The following is a 22,190-nucleotide window of genomic DNA, read 5'->3' on the forward strand; positions in this document are numbered from 1 at the left end:
ACACCTGAGCAATAAATGTACATAAATGTTTATATAATGGAGTTATCTGGGGGTCCTCCTCCAGAAAATTATTTAAAAATCAAGTCAAATTTAATGAATCCTGGTGAGTTTTAAAAGGTATGAAGCTCTCTTGGTTTTATCAGATTCACTATAGCAAAAACATAAGTTGTAAGATTACCTGCTTTAAGTAGATATGTTACAAAAAAATTAAATATCCAAAAATGGCAAATTAAATCACACCACTGGATAGAGCTTTTAAATACAAACAGAACAACACCATCCATGTTAAATTGGTTTAGAAATAAAAAGTTGACATTTTAAATGGAAGAAATGCGCCTATTTTCTCCGACTGTATTAAAGCTAAATGAAGAAAAGTCAGTGATCGGTGGAGAGATTCTCCAGTATAAATAACCATAACTTCTATATTTCACTACAAATTCAAATAAAAATTGAAATATAGTGACTTTATAGTATGGACATGCCATTATAATATTCAAAATGAATGAACAAATGAATATTTAATTATTAGTACATTGGGCTGAAGCGTGGCGCGCGCGAAGTTACAAAATTCAAGAGGTGCACGACCTCGCGAATCGCCAGCGCGCGAGGCTCTCGCGCACGGGTGGAGCCACCGCGATTACGTCATTTTCGGCGCGCGGACCCTCGATTATATACATATATATCAGGCGTACTTAACTAAATTTGTCCGCGGTCCAATTTTGGCAGATACCTGTGACCCGAGGTCTGGTGCGGCGGGGGTGGCGAACGTAAGTTGTTGAGAAGGGGGTGGGGGGGACGTAAGTTGTTGGGGGGGGGGGGACGTAAGTTGTTGAGCGGGGTAGCAAACGTAACCCTCGTGACGGAGTTTTTTCAATAGCCCTGAAATAAATGCTGCGGTTTTGTTTTGGTCCGTATCCAGTTAATCAGGAATGAGATTGGGTCCGGACAGGACTGCGTTCGGGTCCGGATCCGGACCGCGGTCCGCCAGTTGAGTACCCCTGATATATATATACATCCCGTGCTGAAGAGCGCCAGTGAGAGAATCATATTTTGGCCACAAAACAGATAGCACGCGCGTGTGTGGTTTATTATGATTTGACGGAATTTTCCCCCCAAAAAATCAAATGACGGAAATCCGTCGTAGTGACGGAGAACTTTAACCCATGAGCTAATGTTAAGTGAATTCTGCAGCACACCATGAACATAATTAAGTTAGTTAGCTAAGATATCTAACCTAGCTAGTGCTTACTGTGCTCTTCTGCTGATACCAAACATGGTGCCATGTCTTTTAATGAGATAAAAAGCGAATTATTTGGAATAATTTTGAGTATATGTGTATTTGTATAAATATGTAAATTAAGCTGAAGGTGCTGGAAAATACTGAAATGGACCTTCAAATTGCCGTACAAGTGCATGAATTCTACCTTGTAACTTCGCACGCACAAAAATCGAGAGGCGCATGACCTCGCGACGCGACCGCGCGCGTGGTTAACGCGCATGGACGGAGCCACCGCGATTGCGTCTTTTTTGCCACGCAGACTCTTGCGCCAGTCACGACGTGTCAAGTGAACCTATATTACGAAGCTCAAATGTTCAGTGAAGGCAGCAGCAGGGTAAACGAGACGCGACCGGAGCATGCGCAGTTTTCTCATAAGCCTGATCGCTTGACCCGGTGACAGCGCCAGCTAACATGTTTATAATTGTAACGAGTAACTATAGCCTACAGCACGTAAAAAATGTATCGGAGTAAAAGTATTAAACTGATGGAAAATATGTAGTGAAGTAAAAGTGGAAGTAGGAGAAAAAAATAATACTCCAGTAAAGTACAGATAGAGCATTTTAGTACTTAAGTACAGTAGCAAAGTAGTTCTACTTCATTAACTATACATCTCTGCAGAAGAATATCAAATGCTCTAATTATGCAATAATATGCCCAATTATGCATGAACATTCCTTCTTATCTCGATCTTGACATAGTACCTGCATTTTATCTGCCATGCTTTAAAATATGGCCCCATTTATTTATTTATCATTTTACTTATTGCTGCACTCAGCACTTCAAACTACTGAAGCTGGATGCACATGTAAAGTTTACAAGCATGACTGTGTGTGCATGCATGTGCATGTGTGGGAGGGGGGTGTAATATGTCTGTGTGTGTGTGTTAGAAATATTTCTTATAGTACTGTATATAAGCAACTTTTTGGTGTTAGCTTTTGTAACCAACCTTGCTTTCCACATGCTTGGCAAATAAAGACTTTGATTCTGATAAATATATTTGGAAAATATGTACATGCAAAAATGTTTGGATGAATATCAGAAACAAAGACTCACTATGATTGCTACTGTTAAAAACATTACTGTGGTTCAATATTTAGGAAAGATCTTGTATGTAATAAGTATTAACTTGTGTGTATTTCTCACATTCATCATAGGGTAAGAATCCGTGTAAAGCAGGTGGAAGAGGGAGAACCTAGTCAGGAGCAATTTTTCCGTCCTCACTTTTTGCAGGCCTCTGGTGACATGGAGTGTCATGAGGGCATGATTTGTAGGCTAGATTACAAGGTACAAATTATATTGCAGTCAGTCTCTACAAATGTTAAATTCATGATTTGCATGAAAGAGATTATCAAACGTCTCATCAATTTAGGTGAGTGGACTGCCATATCCAGACATGATCTGGCTCCTGAATGGAAAACCAATATATCCAGATTCGACACATCGTATGTTAGTGAGAGAAAATGGGATTCATTCTCTAGTAATTGACCCTCTCACAAAAGGTGATGGTGGGACCTACACATGCATCGCATCAAACAAAGTTGGAGAAAGTTCATTCTGCCTTGAGTTAAGAGTTGTTGGTAAGATTTAAATGATCTTATTCTCCAGATTGAGAATAGGTGTTGGTTATGGTCAGACCATAACCATGGTCATGTATATGACTAAGCAATTATTTTGAGCTAATTATACAATATTAATACATTCAATACTATATTAACATCAGCTTCTGTTCATGAAAATAACTATGAATATTTTTTTCCCAGAGAAAGAAACTAAACAAACACCAAAGTTTGTGGAAAAGTTGCAAAACAGAGGCATCGCAGAAGGCCTTCCAGTCCGGTTAGAATGTCGGGTGGTTGGAATGCCAACACCTGTGATTTACTGGAAGAAAGATAATGACACCATCTCTGAATCCAAACAAAGATATAGGCAAGTGATTGTAGTATGTTCTATATAGGAGATGGGCAAAAAAGAGGAACTATATGCAAGCTTCATTTGCAAACTTTTTTGTATGTATATATTATGTATGTAGACATATGTATTTATTTCTTATTATTATTTCTATTATTATTGGTAATATTGGTAACCAGGAATGTGGCAGACATAACATTAATTGGTATGCTGGGTTCTACTTTTAAAGTTTACTTTATAGTTTTGTATACCTAAAGCTTATTATTACTATGTGTAATTCTTTTATTTAAGCTTTCACCAAGATACCACGGGATACGTTTGCCTTCTAATTCAGCCCAGCAGGAGAGAGGATGCTGGATGGTATACAGTGTCTGCAAAAAATGAGGCTGGTATAATTTCATGCACAGCCAGACTAGACATTTATGGTGAGTCCATTATCTATAATATTGAAACTTGGGAACATACCATGCAAGTTTGTATAATTTTATATTGTATACAATACAATTTCCAAGTAATGTTTAAATTTGTTACACAAACATTTAGTTGGCTAGCTAAAGAGTGCATGAACTAAAGCTGACTACATAGTCCGTAAAACACTTATTAAGGTGTATAAATCATCAAACATTTATACCACATTTGACAATTGTATGGTTAGGGTAAGTGCTCGGTAAGAGTTAAGTTAAGTGGCTTTCCATGGGAGAAAGGAGGGATAAAAAGGTAGGAGGGCATGTGTAATGCTTTACGCGCTGCAGAGTGAGGAGGCAGACACAAACGATGAGGAGAGTGAGATTTTATAAAGGGAATTCCAAATTCAGGGTCAAACAAGAAGACAAGGGTCAAATCAGATAAGGAGTCAGAACATGAAACATTACCTACACGTAGCAATATACGTTATATTGATATACGTTAGTCTCAATATTTTAAGCTCCAATATATGATAGCATTTTTGCTTGCACTTTAATTATAAATAGCACACACAGAACACGTAAACATTCAGAGTAGCGAGACTCAAACAAAGACGAGCATGTGACACTGCGAGAATGCACATTAAATAGACAGACCACATGATCCCCGAGTGATGACGAGACGAACCACAGGTGAGACTGACGAACACGCTCGGACACAACCACACCCACGAAGGTCCACAGATGCAGACGACTAGACGTAGATGACGTAAACACACGCCCAAAGGGGAGGGGTCAGGGGCTGTACCGTGACACCATGGAAAAGTTGAATATTTGAAATCCTTATTTGACAGCTCAGCATTGAAATTTCCTGGAATAGATAAAAAATTGGTTTTCTAAGATTGCTTTCGTTTTAATATCAGAAGGTGGAGGATGACCTATAGAGAAATAAAGAACATGAATGTTTTTTAGAAACGTTAGTCTCAATATTTTAAGCTCCAATATATGATAGCATTTTGCTTGAACAGACTTGTTTGGTTTCATTTTGGTTTTTGTTGATTGATGATTGTATTTCTGGATTATCACTAAAAGAAAATATGTTGAAATACAGTTGCAGTAATTTTTTATTTTTTAATACAGTAATTTTTTATTTTTTTTCTTGTGTTTGTAGCACAATGGCATCAGCAGTTCCATTCACCCATTCGACAAGCATCATTTACTGGAAATCACTATTCACCACAAACTGGGGAAGGTCCAGATATTATGCCAGTGTTTCACAAATCTGGCAAAGACCTAATATTTTCCACTGCTCAAGAAGATGGTACACCAGAAAGTGAGGAACTCTGAATACTACAACCTAATGATAAACACTTATTTCCTTTAAAAACACCTAGAAGCAGTAGCGTGCACACATAGACATCAGGTGGTGCTAAAACACCACCAACTCTGCCCTTTATCAACGAAAGTGCCCTTTTGAAACTTCGGGGGGTTTTTTTTTTTTTTTTTTTTTTATTATCATTTTACTGAGGTCGGTTTGAAATTATCTTTTGAGAACCTGAGCGATTAAAAACAATGCCCTGAAATGCGCCACCACCTCACACACACCCGACCTCTCTTCCTTTAACACCAGATGTGCTGCAGCAGCAGTTCAGTTCAGCGAGTGGAAGGAAGCGTCTTCAGGACAGGACACACAGTCACAGATAGACTTCTTCTCCCGTCCCCACCAGCCAGGTCACATACACATCAAGTCAAATCTACCGTTTGCCCTCTAAGCCCAACGTGAAATCATTTCGTTGTGCAGTAAAACTACTCAGCATTTTTAGCCGACTAGTCACCTGATAAACTAGTCGCTCTAGCCCAAATCAATGATAGATAACGTGAGGACGACCACATACAAATAATTAAGGTAGAGTTTGCAAATCTATGTGTTAAATCTATGTGTTAAGCGGAACGTCTTCTGTTGTATAGGTTTTGTTAGGCAACATAAATTAACACATTCATTTGTGAAAGAAGAAACGGGAAGTTCCCCATTACATGTGAACAATCTGCATTCATGTAATGACAACACTCAGAAGCCTTCTCCTACTTTTTGGTCTTTTTACTGTCTTAATTGTAGGCCTATATTGATTTACTAATTGCAAAATAAATGCAACAAGGCCAGCAGACAGTGGAGGGTAAACAGAAGTTAACTGAAGGACATGACTGTATATAGTTAATATTGGATATGAATTTTATCAGTTGGCTGCGTGACTTTTCTCCATTGAAAACTCACGTTTAGAGAATGTTACAAATAAAATGTCAAATTTCATTCAACATGTGCTTGTAATTTTTTTTTATAATTAAGTTTTCCACGTGCGCTAAAAAGTGCCCTTCACCCCCCCCACCCCCCATCCCCCACCCCCCCCGAGCACTTGCCCCCCAAAATGTCTGTGCACGCCACTGCCTAGAAGCATCTCATAGATTTTTTTCTCTCAATGGACAATGTTTCACAGGTGGTAGCATGTGGTCAGTTAAAGCATGCATGGTTTGTATTTCACTTGCCAAATTAATTTATAATTTACATAAATTATAGAAAATTATAAATATATATGACAGCAAATGTAATGAATGTTTGCATGCATAAGAGAAGTAATCAGCAGTGCAATTAGGATTGAAAGTATAAAGTTGCCCAGTTTTCGCATGCATCTTTTTTTTTGGTTTGTTTTGTTTATTTGAGGATTTTCTACTTTGGTTTTTCTGTCTGTGAACTAGAAATTAGTTCAAATGTATTGGAACAATTTCAATTTACAGCGTCTTCTCAAATAAAGTCAAGAGAAATGAAATCTCAAAGGTTCATTTTTGCTTTTCAAATTCTATATTGAAGTGAACAAACAATTCTGTAGCTAGTTTTCTAAAATAATAAATGTAAGTGACATGGTAAGTGAAGGAGGGAAACCCGACAGTGGTGCACATATAACATTTATTAACATGAGCAAACACAATGACACGACACTTAAACAACCATAGCCACAGGCTATACACAAATGACAATACAAAGACACACAACGGAGGCCAAAACACAATGTAGCCTATAAGGGAAAAATGAGAGACAGATGACACAGGAGGCAGGCTAACAAAACTGGAGTGGCAACAACAGCAGCACAACAAACACACGTGAACACACGTGAACACACGTGAACACAGGCACATGGCGGGCCATACCAAGGGAGCCTTTACATGGTGAGGGAGTGTCATTACAGTAAGATGACATCATTACAGTAAGTAAGACCCCATCATTACAGTAAGATGGCCCATTATCATCTTTTGGTCCCCTCAAAGGATAAAAAATGGTGAAGATTGGTACTAATCCAAGAGTCCTACTGTGTTGTCAAAGTAAAATGTATTTATATAGCACTTTTTACAACACATGTCAGATTGGAGCTGGAAAACTAAATGAGGGGCTTTAAAAAGAAAGTTCCGCTGTGTCTTGTAAATTTTTGGAACTAATAGAAATCCTGCCTTTTTAGAGCACAGCAAGTGAGATGGGTTATAGTATAATGTGTTCACTTAGATTTTAAGCAAGACAATTTAATACCTTATAGGTCAACAGAAGAATTTTAAAATCAGTTCAATTCTTAACTGGAAGCCAATGCAATGCAGAGAGAGTAGGACTAATGTGATGGGAGTTTTCTAGCCCTAGTTAGGATTCTGTACAAGTTGGAGTTTCTTTAGGGACTGTTTAGAGTAGGGGTGGCCAACCCGTCAGATACCAAGAGCCACTTTTTTGTACTGTGTTACAGGGTTGCCAACTCTCACGCATTGACTGTCTTCACATTCTCTCACTCCACAATTCCGATATCTCACGCCGAATAAAACATCTTGTTTATTTACCTCTGATTCACATCTATGATGAGTTACTAGTTTGCTCTGGCGCCAACCACTGGCGATCGATCGATCGCGATATAATACTTAATTTGTGTCCATTTTACACCCCGGTAACAATATACGTCGTCGTCCCCCGTCAACTAATTACGTAATTACTAATTACACACAGGCACGCTTGAACATTACCCATCCATTCCTCTTTCTCTCTCTCTCACACAAACACACACAAACACACACACACACACACACACACACAGACTTCTGCTCAGATGTATTGTAAATGTCACACATAAACAGTGTGGGGGCAGTCATGGTCTGGTGGTAGGGAACCGGTCTTGTGACCAGAGGGTCGTGGGTTCGATTCTCAGGCCTGAGGGCATGACTGAGGTGCCCTTGAGCAAGGCACCTAACCCCTACTGCTCCCTGGAACCAGGGCTGGAGCTATTTTTGTTTTGCTGTGCATTTTCTTCCCTGACATTTTGAGAGCAAACCGGTCACAAATTGTTTATTGAAATGATCTTGTCTTGACTGGGAAGTGGTGTTTTTAGGGGTGTGTTCAACTATGGATTTTCATAGTCGAATCTGATTCGTCAGCTTTTCCCTTTAGTCGACTAATAGTCGAATCGGGTTTATTTATTTTTTATTTAGAACACCTTAAACGGGATCCCGTTCTCATTCAGGACTTTTTTCCTCTTCAAAGTAAAAACCTAAAACACTGTGAATAAACATAGTAGGTTGGCTTTATTCAGGTTTTATTTATTTACTTATTAATTTGAACTGTCAGACAGGCACTGTGCAAAATGTCAAAAATATTGTAGCGTCGGGTGAACAGAGAAGCCGGTAGAGAGACTCATGTTTTGGAAAACAACCCTTTTTATTTCTTTTGCTCACTACTTTCTGACCTGCTCTCTCGTCATTTTCGCTGCCAGGTCAATAACTGGATTAAGTTTCACCCTTCTGGTAACTCCCTTGGCTAACAACAAACCATCTAGAACATCTCTACTGCTTCTCTCAAATATGTCTTAAACTAAGAACCGAACTTCAGATCTTTTAATTACTTTAAACAGGGTGTCATTTACAGAACATCGCGGAAAGAGGTTTACCAGTGTCCCTTGCTTCGCGGGAGGCGGGGCTTCTCTATATACAGCTCCTCTGCCGTCACAATATTTTAAATAAAGTATGCCTGCCTGAAAATATAAAAAAGATGCTACACAACAGCAAAAAAGTATAAGGAAAGATTCAAGTAACGGGGTTTAAAAGCAAACAACATCAAAAAATGTTTATAAGCCTACCTGGTCGAGACGCACCGCGACGAGACGACACGACCGAAACAACAAAAAGTTTTTTTTTTCGCCTTACGCATTTTAAATGGTATGCCATGTTGGTTGTTGTCGTACGAAATGACACGACAATGAATTTTTAGTAGCCATTATAATCTCGGCAGATGCTGCGTATTGTGTTGCGTGTTCAGCTCTGCTCGTTTGGATTGTGCAACTGCAGGGTGTGATTTATTAATGTGTAGTAAGTAAGGTGCCTATTGTTAATGCGCAAACATCATTTTTAAATATTTATTAACAGAAATTAGGATGATTTTATTTCACAAAAGGCTATATATAACGAAAACAAGACATTTCATGTAACAAATAATGCTTAGCAGCATCCTTGGGCACCGCCATGCATTTAGAATGGTACATTCGACTATGACGTTCATAGTCGACTAGGGGGTATAGTCGACTATAGTCGAATCAGCGACTATTGCAGGTCACCCCTAGGTGTTTTCATCTCACGCACATGTGCGTTTGACGAAAATACAGGGGTGAAGTCAAGCTAAGCGAACTGTACATAAAAAAACCAAACACAAACTTCGATATAAATGTAAGGATCCGGAACGCCCCTCACCACAGGGTTGGCTAATGTGAGTGTTCCAAACCGTGCCCAGGCATGATATGCTTCAGGACTTGGTTGAAGGAGGTGGGCGCACACTATGAGCTCTGTTATGTACGCACCTGTTGTTTTCTAGGTTAAAAGTGGATAAGGTGACATGCTGTGACCTGCGCTCACCTTTAGGAAGAAGAAAACAGACAATGGCAGTAGTTTTGAAGCTCCCTCAGTCTTCTGCTGTGCCTTTGCTGCACTTTGTATGTGGTTTATTGCAAAACGTGTGACAGAAGACCGCGAAGATGTAGCAGTCTGTCGCCCTCAGAGTGATGAGGTAACCGGGCCACGGCACAGATCGTTAGTGCAGGTGAGAGCACGGACCGGATGGGGAGCCTCATGAAACCAGGCAAAGAGCCTGGAGTGTCCAACCTGCGGCATCAAATTAAAAGACCATTACAGTAGTCCAATCTTGATGAGACAAAAGCGTGGACCAGCTTCTCTGAATCAGAGTCTGGTGTGGATAAATTTGACTGGCATGCACAGAGTCCTGACCTCAACCCGATAGAACACCTTTGGGATGAATTAGAGCAGAGACTGAGAACCAGGCCTTCTCATCCAACCAGTATGTGATCTCACAAATGCGCTTCTGGCTGTAAACACACACCTAAACCTTGTGGACAGCCATCCCAAAAGAGTTGAATATTGAACCCTATGGATTAGGAATGAGATGTCACTTAAGCTCATATTAAGCTCATATTAGTCAAGTAAGGTGAGCAAATACTTTTGGCAATAGGGGAGACCGGGTATGGTTGTAACATGGGGAGAGTTGTGACACCATCAGTTCCACCCATCACGGATATAATAGGAGTCATATGATCATTCCAGTATTTATCCAATTCCTCCCTGATCCCACATGGTGAATACCAAGGCTGTAAACAAGCACATGCAGATTCTATAGATAAAAAAACTGATTTTGAGGTGAGAAAGTAAATTTCTGAATCAAGACTATATTTTGTTTAGTACTTATACTATTGCAGATAAAACCATATGAATAATTTACATTAAAGTGTAGTTTCTCAGGTAAATTATGATGCATTTTCCCCCTGTTAATTTCAAATCACCTTGCTAATACAGCTAGTCAAACAATGGATGAAAGGGGTGGGGTGGGTTGTACAGCTTTAAAACATGTTACAACCATCACCTTACATACAACTAAGAAAACTTTCTTGATTTTTAATAATTTTAAAGAAAGACTGATAGAGGTGTGCCTGCAAATGTGTTTAAAAGAAGCATCTGACACACACACACACACACACACACACACACACACATTGACATTGTTTATTATTTGACCTACATGTTCTTTACACAGGTAAACTTTTACACTTTGTATAAAAGTTTGAGAAGTCTAGCTAAAAACTTCTCAATGCCAAATAATGTGTAAATGTGAAGATTCTGTTTCTCTAGGGAACGAGCATGCAGATGTGGCAGCAAAACAGGCTCCCAAACAAACATTGAAACAGGAACCAAGCACTGTGTTAAAAGTACTAACAATAATTTCCCCACAGCAGATCTGAAAAAGTTCCAAACTACAGCAGAATCATCTGAAATAGTGGCGTGGAAATGGGCGGGGCCACTAAAATAGGTGGTATTGGAAGGGGCCAAATGACAAACGATGCCTCCCTTGCAGTGTGTCCCTATAATGTTGACACATGGGAAGGACTGTCAAAAGGAGAGATGTATATCACAGCTAATGTTCACAAAGGGCTTAACACACTGCTCCCCAATAATGTTGTGAACAGTGTATAATATGTGAATAATATGTGCCACCAACATTGGGAGAAAAAAGAAATTGAGTCACAGCATGCTCATACAGCACCTGATCTTGCATTCCAGCAAATACAAAATGAACTGCAGAGCACCAGACATTAGTGGCAACCTTACACTGTTAGGAGATATTTTATAGTTATACATATATACATGATGTTTGATGCAGTAATCTGCTCTGGTCCCATCCCAATGTGGTGCGGCGATGAGTAGGCTCATGGCGTTAAACCACTGGATGTTTGGTTAGGATTTGTTCCACTAGATAGCTTTGTTACCAAGCTAGAATATATTTTATTTAATGGTTCTTCATTTTCAAAATGCCCATTGTCTTCTAATGTTTGTCTTCTAATGTTCTCTCATGTTTTGCCATGGCTTGTATTTGTTAACGTAATACAATCGATCAATTCAGTCAGATAGCTATTTGTTGTGAAACGAAATACAGTTACATTTTCGAGCATTTTCAAGTACCGTAGCCAAAATTCCAGCACTTTTTAAACCTGGAACACAATGCAACATTAAAATCCGTCATGAAAATGTTCCTTCCCCTGTTGTTAAGGGGTGTTTCTTTACTACCACATATAGTTTCGGAGAACACGCTTTCGCCGTTTGCGCAGGTTATATAATATATACAAATATATATTATAAAAATACAAATCAATATAAATCAATACACAAAATAATAAAACTACTATTACTCTACTACCACTAATACTACCACTACTGCTATAACTACTATTACTGCTACTACCACTAATAACAACAATAATAAAACAATAACAATAAAAACAGATACAATTATAATAGATATTATAATTAGAGACAGATAATAATAGAGACAGAGTTATGCTCAGAAACACTGTTTAGAGCTCTTACAACGCCAGCAAACGCTGTTTTGAACGCCTTAATGCAAGACTTACTACTTGTTTGGAAATGCATGTGTAACATTACAAACATGATAAAACAGCTTGTTATCACATCCAAACACTGTTTTCATTCAAAATATGAGTTTTCTTTTCATTCTTCAAAAGTTGCACTTTTGCCACAAGTTATGCTCAGAAACACTGTTTAGAGCGCTTACAGCGCCAGCAAACGCTGTTTTGAACGCCTTAATACAAGACTTACTACTTGTTTGGAAATGCATGTGTAACATTACAAACATGATAAAACAGCTTGTTATCACATCCAAACACTGTTTTGGATCAAAATATGAGTTTTCAGTTCATTCTTCAAAAGTTGCACTTTTGCTCCAAGTTATGCTCAGAAACACTGTTTAGAGCGCTTACAGCGCCAGCAAACGCTGTTTTGAACGCCTTAATACAAGACTTACTACTTGTTTGGAAATGCATGTGTAACATTACAAACATGATAAAACAGCTTGTTATCACATCCAAACACTGTTTTGGAACAAAATATGAGTTTTCAGTTCATTCTTCAAAAGTTGCACTTTTGCCACAAGTTATGCTCAGAAACACTGTTTAGAGCGCTTACAGCACCAGCAAACGCTGTTTTGAACGCCTTAATACAAGACTTACTACTTGTTTGGAAATGCATGTGTAACATTACAAACATGATAAAACAGCTTGTTATCACATCCAAACACTGTTTTAGAACAAAATATGAGTTTTCAGTTCATTCTTCAAAAGTTGCACTTTTGCTCCAAGTTATGCTCAGAAACACTGTTTAGAGCGCTTACAGCGCCAGCAAACGCTGTTTTGAACGCCTTAATGCAAGACTTACTACTTGTTAGAAAATGGATGTGTAACATTACAAACATGATAAAACAGCTTGTTATCACATCCAAACACTGTTTTGGAACAAAATATGAGTTTTCAGTTCATTCTTCAAAAGTTGCACTTTTGCTCCAAGTTATGCTCAGAAACACTGTTTAGAGCGCTTACAGCGCCAGCAAACGCTGTTTTGAACGCCTTAATACAAGACTTACTACTTATTTGGAAATGCATGTGTAACATTACAAACATGATAAAACAGCTTGTTATCACATCCAAACACTGTTTTCATTCAAAATATGAGTTTTCTTTTCATTCTTCAAAAGTTGCACTTTTGCCACAAGTTATGCTCAGAAACACTGTTTAGAGCGCTTACAGCGCCAGCAAACGCTGTTTTGAACGCCTTAATACAAGACTTACTACTTGTTTGGAAATGCATGTGTAACATTACAAACATGATAAAACAGCTTGTTATCACATCCAAACACTGTTTTAGAACAAAATATGAGTTTTCAGTTCATTCTTCAAAAGTTGCACTTTTGCTCCAAGTTATGCTCAGAAACACTGTTTAGAGCGCTTACAGCGCCAGCAAACGCTGTTTTGAACGCCTTAATACAAGACTTACTACTTGTTTGGAAATGCATGTGTAACATTACAAACATGATAAAACAGCTTGTTATCACATCCAAACACTGTTTTAGAACAAAATATGAGTTTTCAGTTCATTCTTCAAAAGTTGCACTTTTGCTCCAAGTTATGCTCAGAAACACTGTTTAGAGCGCTTACAGCGCCAGCAAACGCTGTTTTGAACGCCTTAATACAAGACTTACTACTTGTTTGGAAATGCATGTGTAACATTACAAACATGATAAAACAGCTTGTTATCACATCCAAACACTGTTTTAGAACAAAATATGAGTTTTCAGTTCATTCTTCAAAAGTTGCACTTTTGCTCCAAGTTATGCCCAGAAACACTGTTTAGAGCGCTTACAGCGCCAGCAAACGCTGTTTTGAACGCCTTAATACAAGACTTACTACTTGTTTGGAAATGCATGTGTAACATTACAAACATGATAAAACAGCTTGTTATCACATCCAAACACTGTTTTAGAACAAAATATGAGTTTTCAGTTCATTCTTCAAAAGTTGCACTTTTGCTCCAAGTTATGCTCAGAAACACTGTTTAGAGCGCTTACAGCGCCAGCAAACGCTGTTTTGAACGCCTTAATACAAGACTTACTACTTGTTTGGAAATGCATGTGTAACATTACAAACATGATAAAACAGCTTGTTATCACATCCAAACACTGTTTTCATTCAAAATATGAGTTTTCTTTTCATTCTTCAAAAGTTGCACTTTTGCCACAAGTTATGCTCAGAAACACTGTTTAGAGCGCTTACAGCGCCAGCAAACGCTGTTTTGAACGCCTTAATACAAGACTTACTACTTGTTTGGAAATGCATGTGTAACATTACAAACATGATAAAACAGCTTGTTATCACATCCAAACACTGTTTTGGATCAAAATATGAGTTTTCAGTTCATTCTTCAAAAGTTGCACTTTTGCTCCAAGTTATGCTCAGAAACACTGTTTAGAGCGCTTACAGCGCCAGCAAACGCTGTTTTGAACGCCTTAATACAAGACTTACTACTTGTTTGGAAATGCATGTGTAACATTACAAACATGATAAAACAGCTTGTTATCACATCCAAACACTGTTTTGGAACAAAATATGAGTTTTCAGTTCATTCTTCAAAAGTTGCACTTTTGCCACAAGTTATGCTCAGAAACACTGTTTAGAGCGCTTACAGCGCCAGCAAACGCTGTTTTGAACGCCTTAATACAAGACTTACTACTTGTTTGGAAATGCATGTGTAACATTACAAACATGATAAAACAGCTTGTTATCACATCCAAACACTGTTTTAGAACAAAATATGAGTTTTCAGTTCATTCTTCAAAAGTTGCACTTTTGCTCCAAGTTATGCTCAGAAACACTGTTTAGAGCGCTTACAGCGCCAGCAAACGCTGTTTTGAACGCCTTAATGCAAGACTTACTACTTGTTAGAAAATGGATGTGTAACATTACAAACATGATAAAACAGCTTGTTATCACATCCAAACACTGTTTTGGAACAAAATATGAGTTTTCAGTTCATTCTTCAAAAGTTGCACTTTTGCTCCAAGTTATGCTCAGAAACACTGTTTAGAGCGCTTACAGCGCCAGCAAACGCTGTTTTGAACGCCTTAATACAAGACTTACTACTTGTTTGGAAATGCATGTGTAACATTACAAACATGATAAAACAGCTTGTTATCACATCCAAACACTGTTTTAGAACAAAATATGAGTTTTCAGTTCATTCTTCAAAAGTTGCACTTTTGCTCCAAGTTATGCTCAGAAACACTGTTTAGAGCGCTTACAGCGCCAGCAAACGCTGTTTTGAACGCCTTAATACAAGACTTACTACTTGTTTGGAAATGCATGTGTAACATTACAAACATGATAAAACAGCTTGTTATCACATCCAAACACTGTTTTAGAACAAAATATGAGTTTTCAGTTCATTCTTCAAAAGTTGCACTTTTGCTCCAAGTTATGCTCAGAAACACTGTTTAGAGCGCTTACAGCGCCAGCAAACGCTGTTTTGAACGCCTTAATACAAGACTTACTACTTGTTTGGAAATGCATGTGTAACATTACAAACATGATAAAACAGCTTGTTATCACATCCAAACACTGTTTTAGAACAAAATATGAGTTTTCAGTTCATTCTTCAAAAGTTGCACTTTTGCTCCAAGTTATGCTCAGAAACACTGTTTAGAGCGCTTACAGCGCCAGCAAACGCTGTTTTGAACGCCTTAATACAAGACTTACTACTTGTTTGGAAATGCATGTGTAACATTACAAATGTCACGTATGGCTACGCCCCTCTCCCCGCTGTCACTCCAACGTCTCTGTTCCTCGTGGTTTTGTTATTCTCTGCCTGTTTACCCCGCCCCGCTCGTTTGTCTCCGTGATTACCTCGTTTGTTCCCACGCCCCTTGTTATTACCGTCACCTGCCCCTTGTTTAATGTCCGTGCATATAAGCCCCTGAGTCTCCCTTGTCCTTTGTCCGGTATTTTGAATTCATTTGTGATCGTGTTTATCCCACCGCTGTTCTCTGTGCCTGACCGTTTTCGTGTTTCTCCTGTTTTCCGTGCCCCCTGTCTTGTGATGCCTGTCTTTGCCTGTTTTACGGACTGCCCTCCTGTTATCGACCCTGCCTGGCTATCCGACGATGATTACGGTATTCCCCTGAATAAATCTCGCTCTTCTCAGCACTTGTGTCCGTCCTCTCGCTCCGTGGCGCAAGCCACGTTACATAATACCGGACCTCTCAAGGACACAGCGAGAGAGCGAGACTCTGGTGAGTTCAAACACTGTGAATGGATGTCGGCTGGTTTAATCCAGTTCGACTCTCCGGTATTTCAGTGCGAACAAACTAGAGACAGGAATACCCCTGGCGCTGCGGGTACAAGGAAGTCTCGTCGCCGACCAAAGAAAGCGCAGTCTCTTTCTACTGGCTTTCGCGACGAGACTCCATCTGAGCGCTGTGTGTCTGCCCGGTTTTGCGAACACGACAGGGAAAAACCTCCTGTCGTGCGAGCAGCGGGCAGACGGTCTGAGCGCACAGACAAGTTTTCGCTTAACCCTCGGTTGACTCTCTCTGACCACCGTGAGCTCCCGGCGCCTCAAGGGAGGCGGAGCCGCAGCAGAGAGAGCAACCGAGGAGCTTGTGTGTCTGTGTGTTCTGCCAGGCTCACCCAGGACCCTGAGGAGGAGGACCCACCGCCTCTGATCCTGCCGGCTACTCCACATGGCAACCCCAAGTATTTTTTGGGGGGGAGTACGAGCCACGTCAGTATGGCGGTCCCGCCCCCCGATGACGTCAGTGTGGCGGTCCCGCCCCCCGATGACGTCAGTATGGCGGTCCCGCCCCCCGATGACGTCAGTATGGCGGTCACGCCCCCCGATGACGTCAGTATGACGGTCACGCCCCCCGATGACGTCAGTATGGCGGTCACGCCCCCCGATGACGTCAGTATGGCGGTCACGCCCCCCGAGGACGTCAGTATGGTGGTTCCGCCCCCTGAGGACGTCAGTATGGTGGTTCCGCCCCCTGAGGACGTCAGCCCGGTGGTTCCGCCCCCTGAGGACGTCAGCCCGGTGGTTCCGCCCCCTGAGGACGTCAGCCCGGTGGTTCCGCCCCCTGAGGACGTCAGCCCGGTGGTTCCGCCCCCTGAGGACGTCAGCCCGGTGGTTCCGCCCCCTGAGGACGTCAGCCCGGTGGTTCCGCCCCCTGAGGACGTCAGTATGGCGGTCACGCCCCCTGAGGACGTCAGTATGGCGGTCACGCCCCCTGAGGACGTCAGTATGGCGGTCACGCCCCCTGAGGACGTCAGTATGGCGGTCACGCCCCCTGAGGACGTCAGCCCGGTGGTCCCGCCCCCTGAGGACGTCAGCCCGGTGGTTCCGCCCCCTGAGGACGTCAGCCCGGTGGTTCCGCCCCCCGAGGGTGTCTCATCCACGCCGGTTCCTGTCCCCGCGACCCTGGAGGGGTCGTCCACGCCGGTTCCTGTCCCCGCTGCCCGTCAGCAGTCCACGCCGGTTCCTGTCCCCGCGACCCTGGAGGGGTCGTCCACGCCGGTTCCTGTCCCCGCTGCCCGTCAGCAGTCCACGCCGGTTCCTGTCCCCGCGACCCTGGAGGGGTCGTCCACGCCAGTTCCTGTCCCCGCTGCCCGTCGGCAGTCCACACCGGCTGCTGTCCCCGCGACCCTGGAGAGGTCGCCCGCGCCGGCTGCTGTCCCCGCGACCCTGGAGAGGTCGCCCGCGCCGGCTCCTGTTCCCGCTGCCCGCCTGCCGGCTCCTGTTCCCGCTGCCCGCCTGCCGGCTCCTGTTCCCGCTGCCCGCCTGCCGGCTCCTGTTCCCGCTGCCCGCCTGCCGGCTCCTGTTCCCGCTGCCCGCCAGCGGACCCCGCCTGTCCCCGCTGCCCGCCAGCGGACCCCGCCTGTCCCCGCTGCCCGCCAGCGGACCCCGCCTGTTGCCCTTGGGACTGTGCTGCCCCCTGTTGGGCATGGACTTTGTGTTCCCCCTGCTCCGCCATGTGCCTCCTATGTTCCGTTGCCCGTGTTCCCCTTGCTCCCTGGTCCCGTCCCTGGTTTTGTTTTGGTCCCTGTCCCCGTGGTTGTGTCTGTTCGTGTCCATGTTCCTGTTCCTGTGTCTGTTTCCTGTGGTGTCGTCCCTGTCCCTGTCCCCATGTCTGTTCCCCAAGTTGTCACCCATCTTGTGCCAGTGCCTGTCTCCGTTGTTCATGGTGTCTTTGCCTCTGTGTTTGCCTCCGCCCTGTCCCCTGGCCCCACTCCTGTGTCTGTTCCCAGTCCTGTCCCGTCCAGCCCTGCTCCCGTGCCTCGCCCGGTCCCTGCCCGTGTTGCCATGCCCCGGCCCAGCTCCTGGCCAGTCTCTGTTTCCCCTGTCTCTGTCCTGCCTCAGGCTCCTTGTCCTGCCTTGCCCAGTCTTGTCTGTCCCGTAGCATCCTGTCCCGTGTCCCCTGTCCCTCGCCGTGTACCGTGGTTCCCCGTCCTGTCCGAGTCCGGTTCCTGTCCTGTCTGCCCTTGCGTGCCCCAGAGTGGCACGCTTTGAGGGGGGGTACTGTCACGTATGGCTACGCCCCTCTCCCCGCTGTCACTCCAACGTCTCTGTTCCTCGTGGTTTTGTTATTCTCTGCCTGTTTACCCCGCCCCGCTCGTTTGTCTCCGTGATTACCTCGTTTGTTCCCACGCCCCTTGTTATTACCGTCACCTGCCCCTTGTTTAATGTCCGTGCATATAAGCCCCTGAGTCTCCCTTGTCCTTTGTCCGGTATTTTGAATTCATTTGTGATCGTGTTTATCCCACCGCTGTTCTCTGTGCCTGACCGTTTTCGTGTTTCTCCTGTTTTCCGTGCCCCCTGTCTTGTGATGCCTGTCTTTGCCTGTTTTACGGACTGCCCTCCTGTTATCGACCCTGCCTGGCTATCCGACGATGATTACGGTATTCCCCTGAATAAATCTCGCTCTTCTCAGCACTTGTGTCCGTCCTCTCGCTCCGTGGCGCAAGCCACGTTACATCAAACATGATAAAACAGCTTGTTATCACATCCAAACACTGTTTTCATTCAAAATATGAGTTTTCTTTTCATTCTTCAAAAGTTGCACTTTTGCCACAAGTTATGCTCAGAAACACTGTTTAGAGCGCTTACAGCGCCAGCAAACGCTGTTTTGAACGCCTTAATACAAGACTTAACTACTTGTTTGGAAATGCATGTGTAACATTACAAACATGATAAAACAGCTTGTTATCACATCCAAACACTGTTTTGGATCAAAATATGAGTTTTCAGTTCATTCTTCAAAAGTTGCACTTTTGCTCCAAGTTATGCTCAGAAACACTGTTTAGAGCGCTTACAGCGCCAGCAAACGCTGTTTTGAACGCCTTAATACAAGACTTACTACTTGTTTGGAAATGCATGTGTAACATTACAAACATGATAAAACAGCTTGTTATCACATCCAAACACTGTTTTGGAACAAAATATGAGTTTTCAGTTCATTCTTCAAAAGTTGCACTTTTGCCACAAGTTATGCTCAGAAACACTGTTTAGAGCGCTTACAGCGCCAGCAAACGCTGTTTTGAACGCCTTAATACAAGACTTACTACTTGTTTGGAAATGCATGTGTAACATTACAAACATGATAAAACAGCTTGTTATCACATCCAAACACTGTTTTAGAACAAAATATGAGTTTTCAGTTCATTCTTCAAAAGTTGCACTTTTGCTCCAAGTTATGCTCAGAAACACTGTTTAGAGCGCTTACAGCGCCAGCAAACGCTGTTTTGAACGCCTTAATGCAAGACTTACTACTTGTTAGAAAATGGATGTGTAACATTACAAACATGATAAAACAGCTTGTTATCACATCCAAACACTGTTTTGGAACAAAATATGAGTTTTCAGTTCATTCTTCAAAAGTTGCACTTTTGCTCCAAGTTATGCTCAGAAACACTGTTTAGAGCGCTTACAGCGCCAGCAAACGCTGTTTTGAACGCCTTAATACAAGACTTACTACTTGTTAGAAAATGGATGTGTAACATTACAAACATGATAAAACAGCTTGTTATCACATCCAAACACTGTTTTGGAACAAAATATGAGTTTTCAGTTCATTCTTCAAAAGTTGCACTTTTGCTCCAAGTTATGCTCAGAAACACTGTTTAGAGCGCTTACAGCGCCAGCAAACGCTGTTTTGAACGCCTTAATACAAGACTTACTACTTGTTTGGAAATGCATGTGTAACATTACAAACATGATAAAACAGCTTGTTATCACATCCAAACACTGTTTTAGAACAAAATATGAGTTTTCAGTTCATTCTTCAAAAGTTGCACTTTTGCTCCAAGTTATGCTCAGAAACACTGTTTAGAGCGCTTACAGCGCCAGCAAACGCTGTTTTGAACGCCTTAATGCAAGACTTACTACTTGTTAGAAAATGGATGTGTAACATTACAAACATGATAAAACAGCTTGTTATCACATCCAAACACTGTTTTAGAACAAAATATGAGTTTTCAGTTCATTCTTCAAAAGTTGCACTTTTGCTCCAAGTTATGCTCAGAAACACTGTTTAGAGCGCTTACAGCGCCAGCAAACGCTGTTTTGAACGCCTTAATACAAGACTTACTACTTGTTTGGAAATGCATGTGTAACATTACAAACATGATAAAACAGCTTGTTATCACATCCAAACACTGTTTTAGAACAAAATATGAGTTTTCAGTTCATTCTTCAAAAGTTGCACTTTTGCTCCAAGTTATGCTCAGAAACACTGTTTAGAGCGCTTACAGCGCCAGCAAACGCTGTTTTGAACGCCTTAATACAAGACTTACTACTTGTTTGGAAATGCATGTGTAACATTACAAACATGATAAAACAGCTTGTTATCACATCCAAACACTGTTTTAGAACAAAATATGAGTTTTCAGTTCATTCTTCAAAAGTTGCACTTTTGCTCCAAGTTATGCTCAGAAACACTGTTTAGAGCGCTTACAGCGCCAGCAAACGCTGTTTTGAACGCCTTAATACAAGACTTACTACTTGTTTGGAAATGCATGTGTAACATTACAAACATGATAAAACAGCTTGTTATCACATCCAAACACTGTTTTCATTCAAAATATGAGTTTTCTTTTCATTCTTCAAAAGTTGCACTTTTGCCACAAGTTATGCTCAGAAACACTGTTTAGAGCGCTTACAGCGCCAGCAAACGCTGTTTTGAACGCCTTAATACAAGACTTACTACTTGTTTGGAAATGCATGTGTAACATTACAAACATGATAAAACAGCTTGTTATCACATCCAAACACTGTTTTGGATCAAAATATGAGTTTTCAGTTCATTCTTCAAAAGTTGCACTTTTGCTCCAAGTTATGCTCAGAAACACTGTTTAGAGCGCTTACAGCGCCAGCAAACGCTGTTTTGACGCCTTAATACAAGACTTACTACTTGTTTGGAAATGCATGTGTAACATTACAAACATGATAAAACAGCTTGTTATCACATCCAAACACTGTTTTAGAACAAAATATGAGTTTTCAGTTCATTCTTCAAAAGTTGCACTTTTGCTCCAAGTTATGCTCAGAAACACTGTTTAGAGCGCTTACAGCGCCAGCAAACGCTGTTTTGAACGCCTTAATGCAAGACTTACTACTTGTTAGAAAATGGATGTGTAACATTACAAACATGATAAAACAGCTTGTTATCACATCCAAACACTGTTTTGGAACAAAATATGAGTTTTCAGTTCATTCTTCAAAAGTTGCACTTTTGCTCCAAGTTATGCTCAGAAACACTGTTTAGAGCGCTTACAGCGCCAGCAAACGCTGTTTTGAACGCCTTAATACAAGACTTACTACTTGTTTGGAAATGCATGTGTAACATTACAAACATGATAAAACAGCTTGTTATCACATCCAAACACTGTTTTAGAACAAAATATGAGTTTTCAGTTCATTCTTCAAAAGTTGCACTTTTGCTCCAAGTTATGCTCAGAAACACTGTTTAGAGCGCTTACAGCGCCAGCAAACGCTGTTTTGAACGCCTTAATACAAGACTTACTACTTGTTTGGAAATGCATGTGTAACATTACAAACATGATAAAACAGCTTGTTATCACATCCAAACACTGTTTTAGAACAAAATATGAGTTTTCAGTTCATTCTTC

At 41.5% G+C, this 22,190-nt stretch overlaps 1 protein-coding gene across 4 annotated transcripts in view; it reads left to right on the forward strand.

The window, feature by feature from the left end:
• The window catches only part of mypn (myopalladin), a 127,494-nt gene extending 121,090 nt beyond the window's left edge, over nucleotides 1-6,404 (forward strand). For all 4 annotated transcript variants that reach the window (XM_076974074.1, XM_076974073.1, XM_076974072.1 and 1 more), the window contains 5 exons: nucleotides 2,434-2,563; nucleotides 2,649-2,856; nucleotides 3,040-3,205; nucleotides 3,479-3,612; nucleotides 4,763-6,404. In XM_076974074.1, coding sequence (XP_076830189.1) covers nucleotides 2,434-2,563; nucleotides 2,649-2,856; nucleotides 3,040-3,205; nucleotides 3,479-3,612; nucleotides 4,763-4,938 — 814 coding nt within the window. In that variant the 3' untranslated portion in view covers nucleotides 4,939-6,404. The remainder of the gene's footprint in view (nucleotides 1-2,433; nucleotides 2,564-2,648; nucleotides 2,857-3,039; nucleotides 3,206-3,478; nucleotides 3,613-4,762) is intronic.
• The last annotated feature ends 15,786 nt before the right edge of the window (nucleotides 6,405-22,190 follow it).

The sequence above is a fragment of the Brachyhypopomus gauderio genome, chromosome 15 (assembly GCF_052324685.1).
Source record: "Brachyhypopomus gauderio isolate BG-103 chromosome 15, BGAUD_0.2, whole genome shotgun sequence".
Lineage (NCBI taxonomy): Eukaryota > Metazoa > Chordata > Actinopteri > Gymnotiformes > Hypopomidae > Brachyhypopomus > Brachyhypopomus gauderio.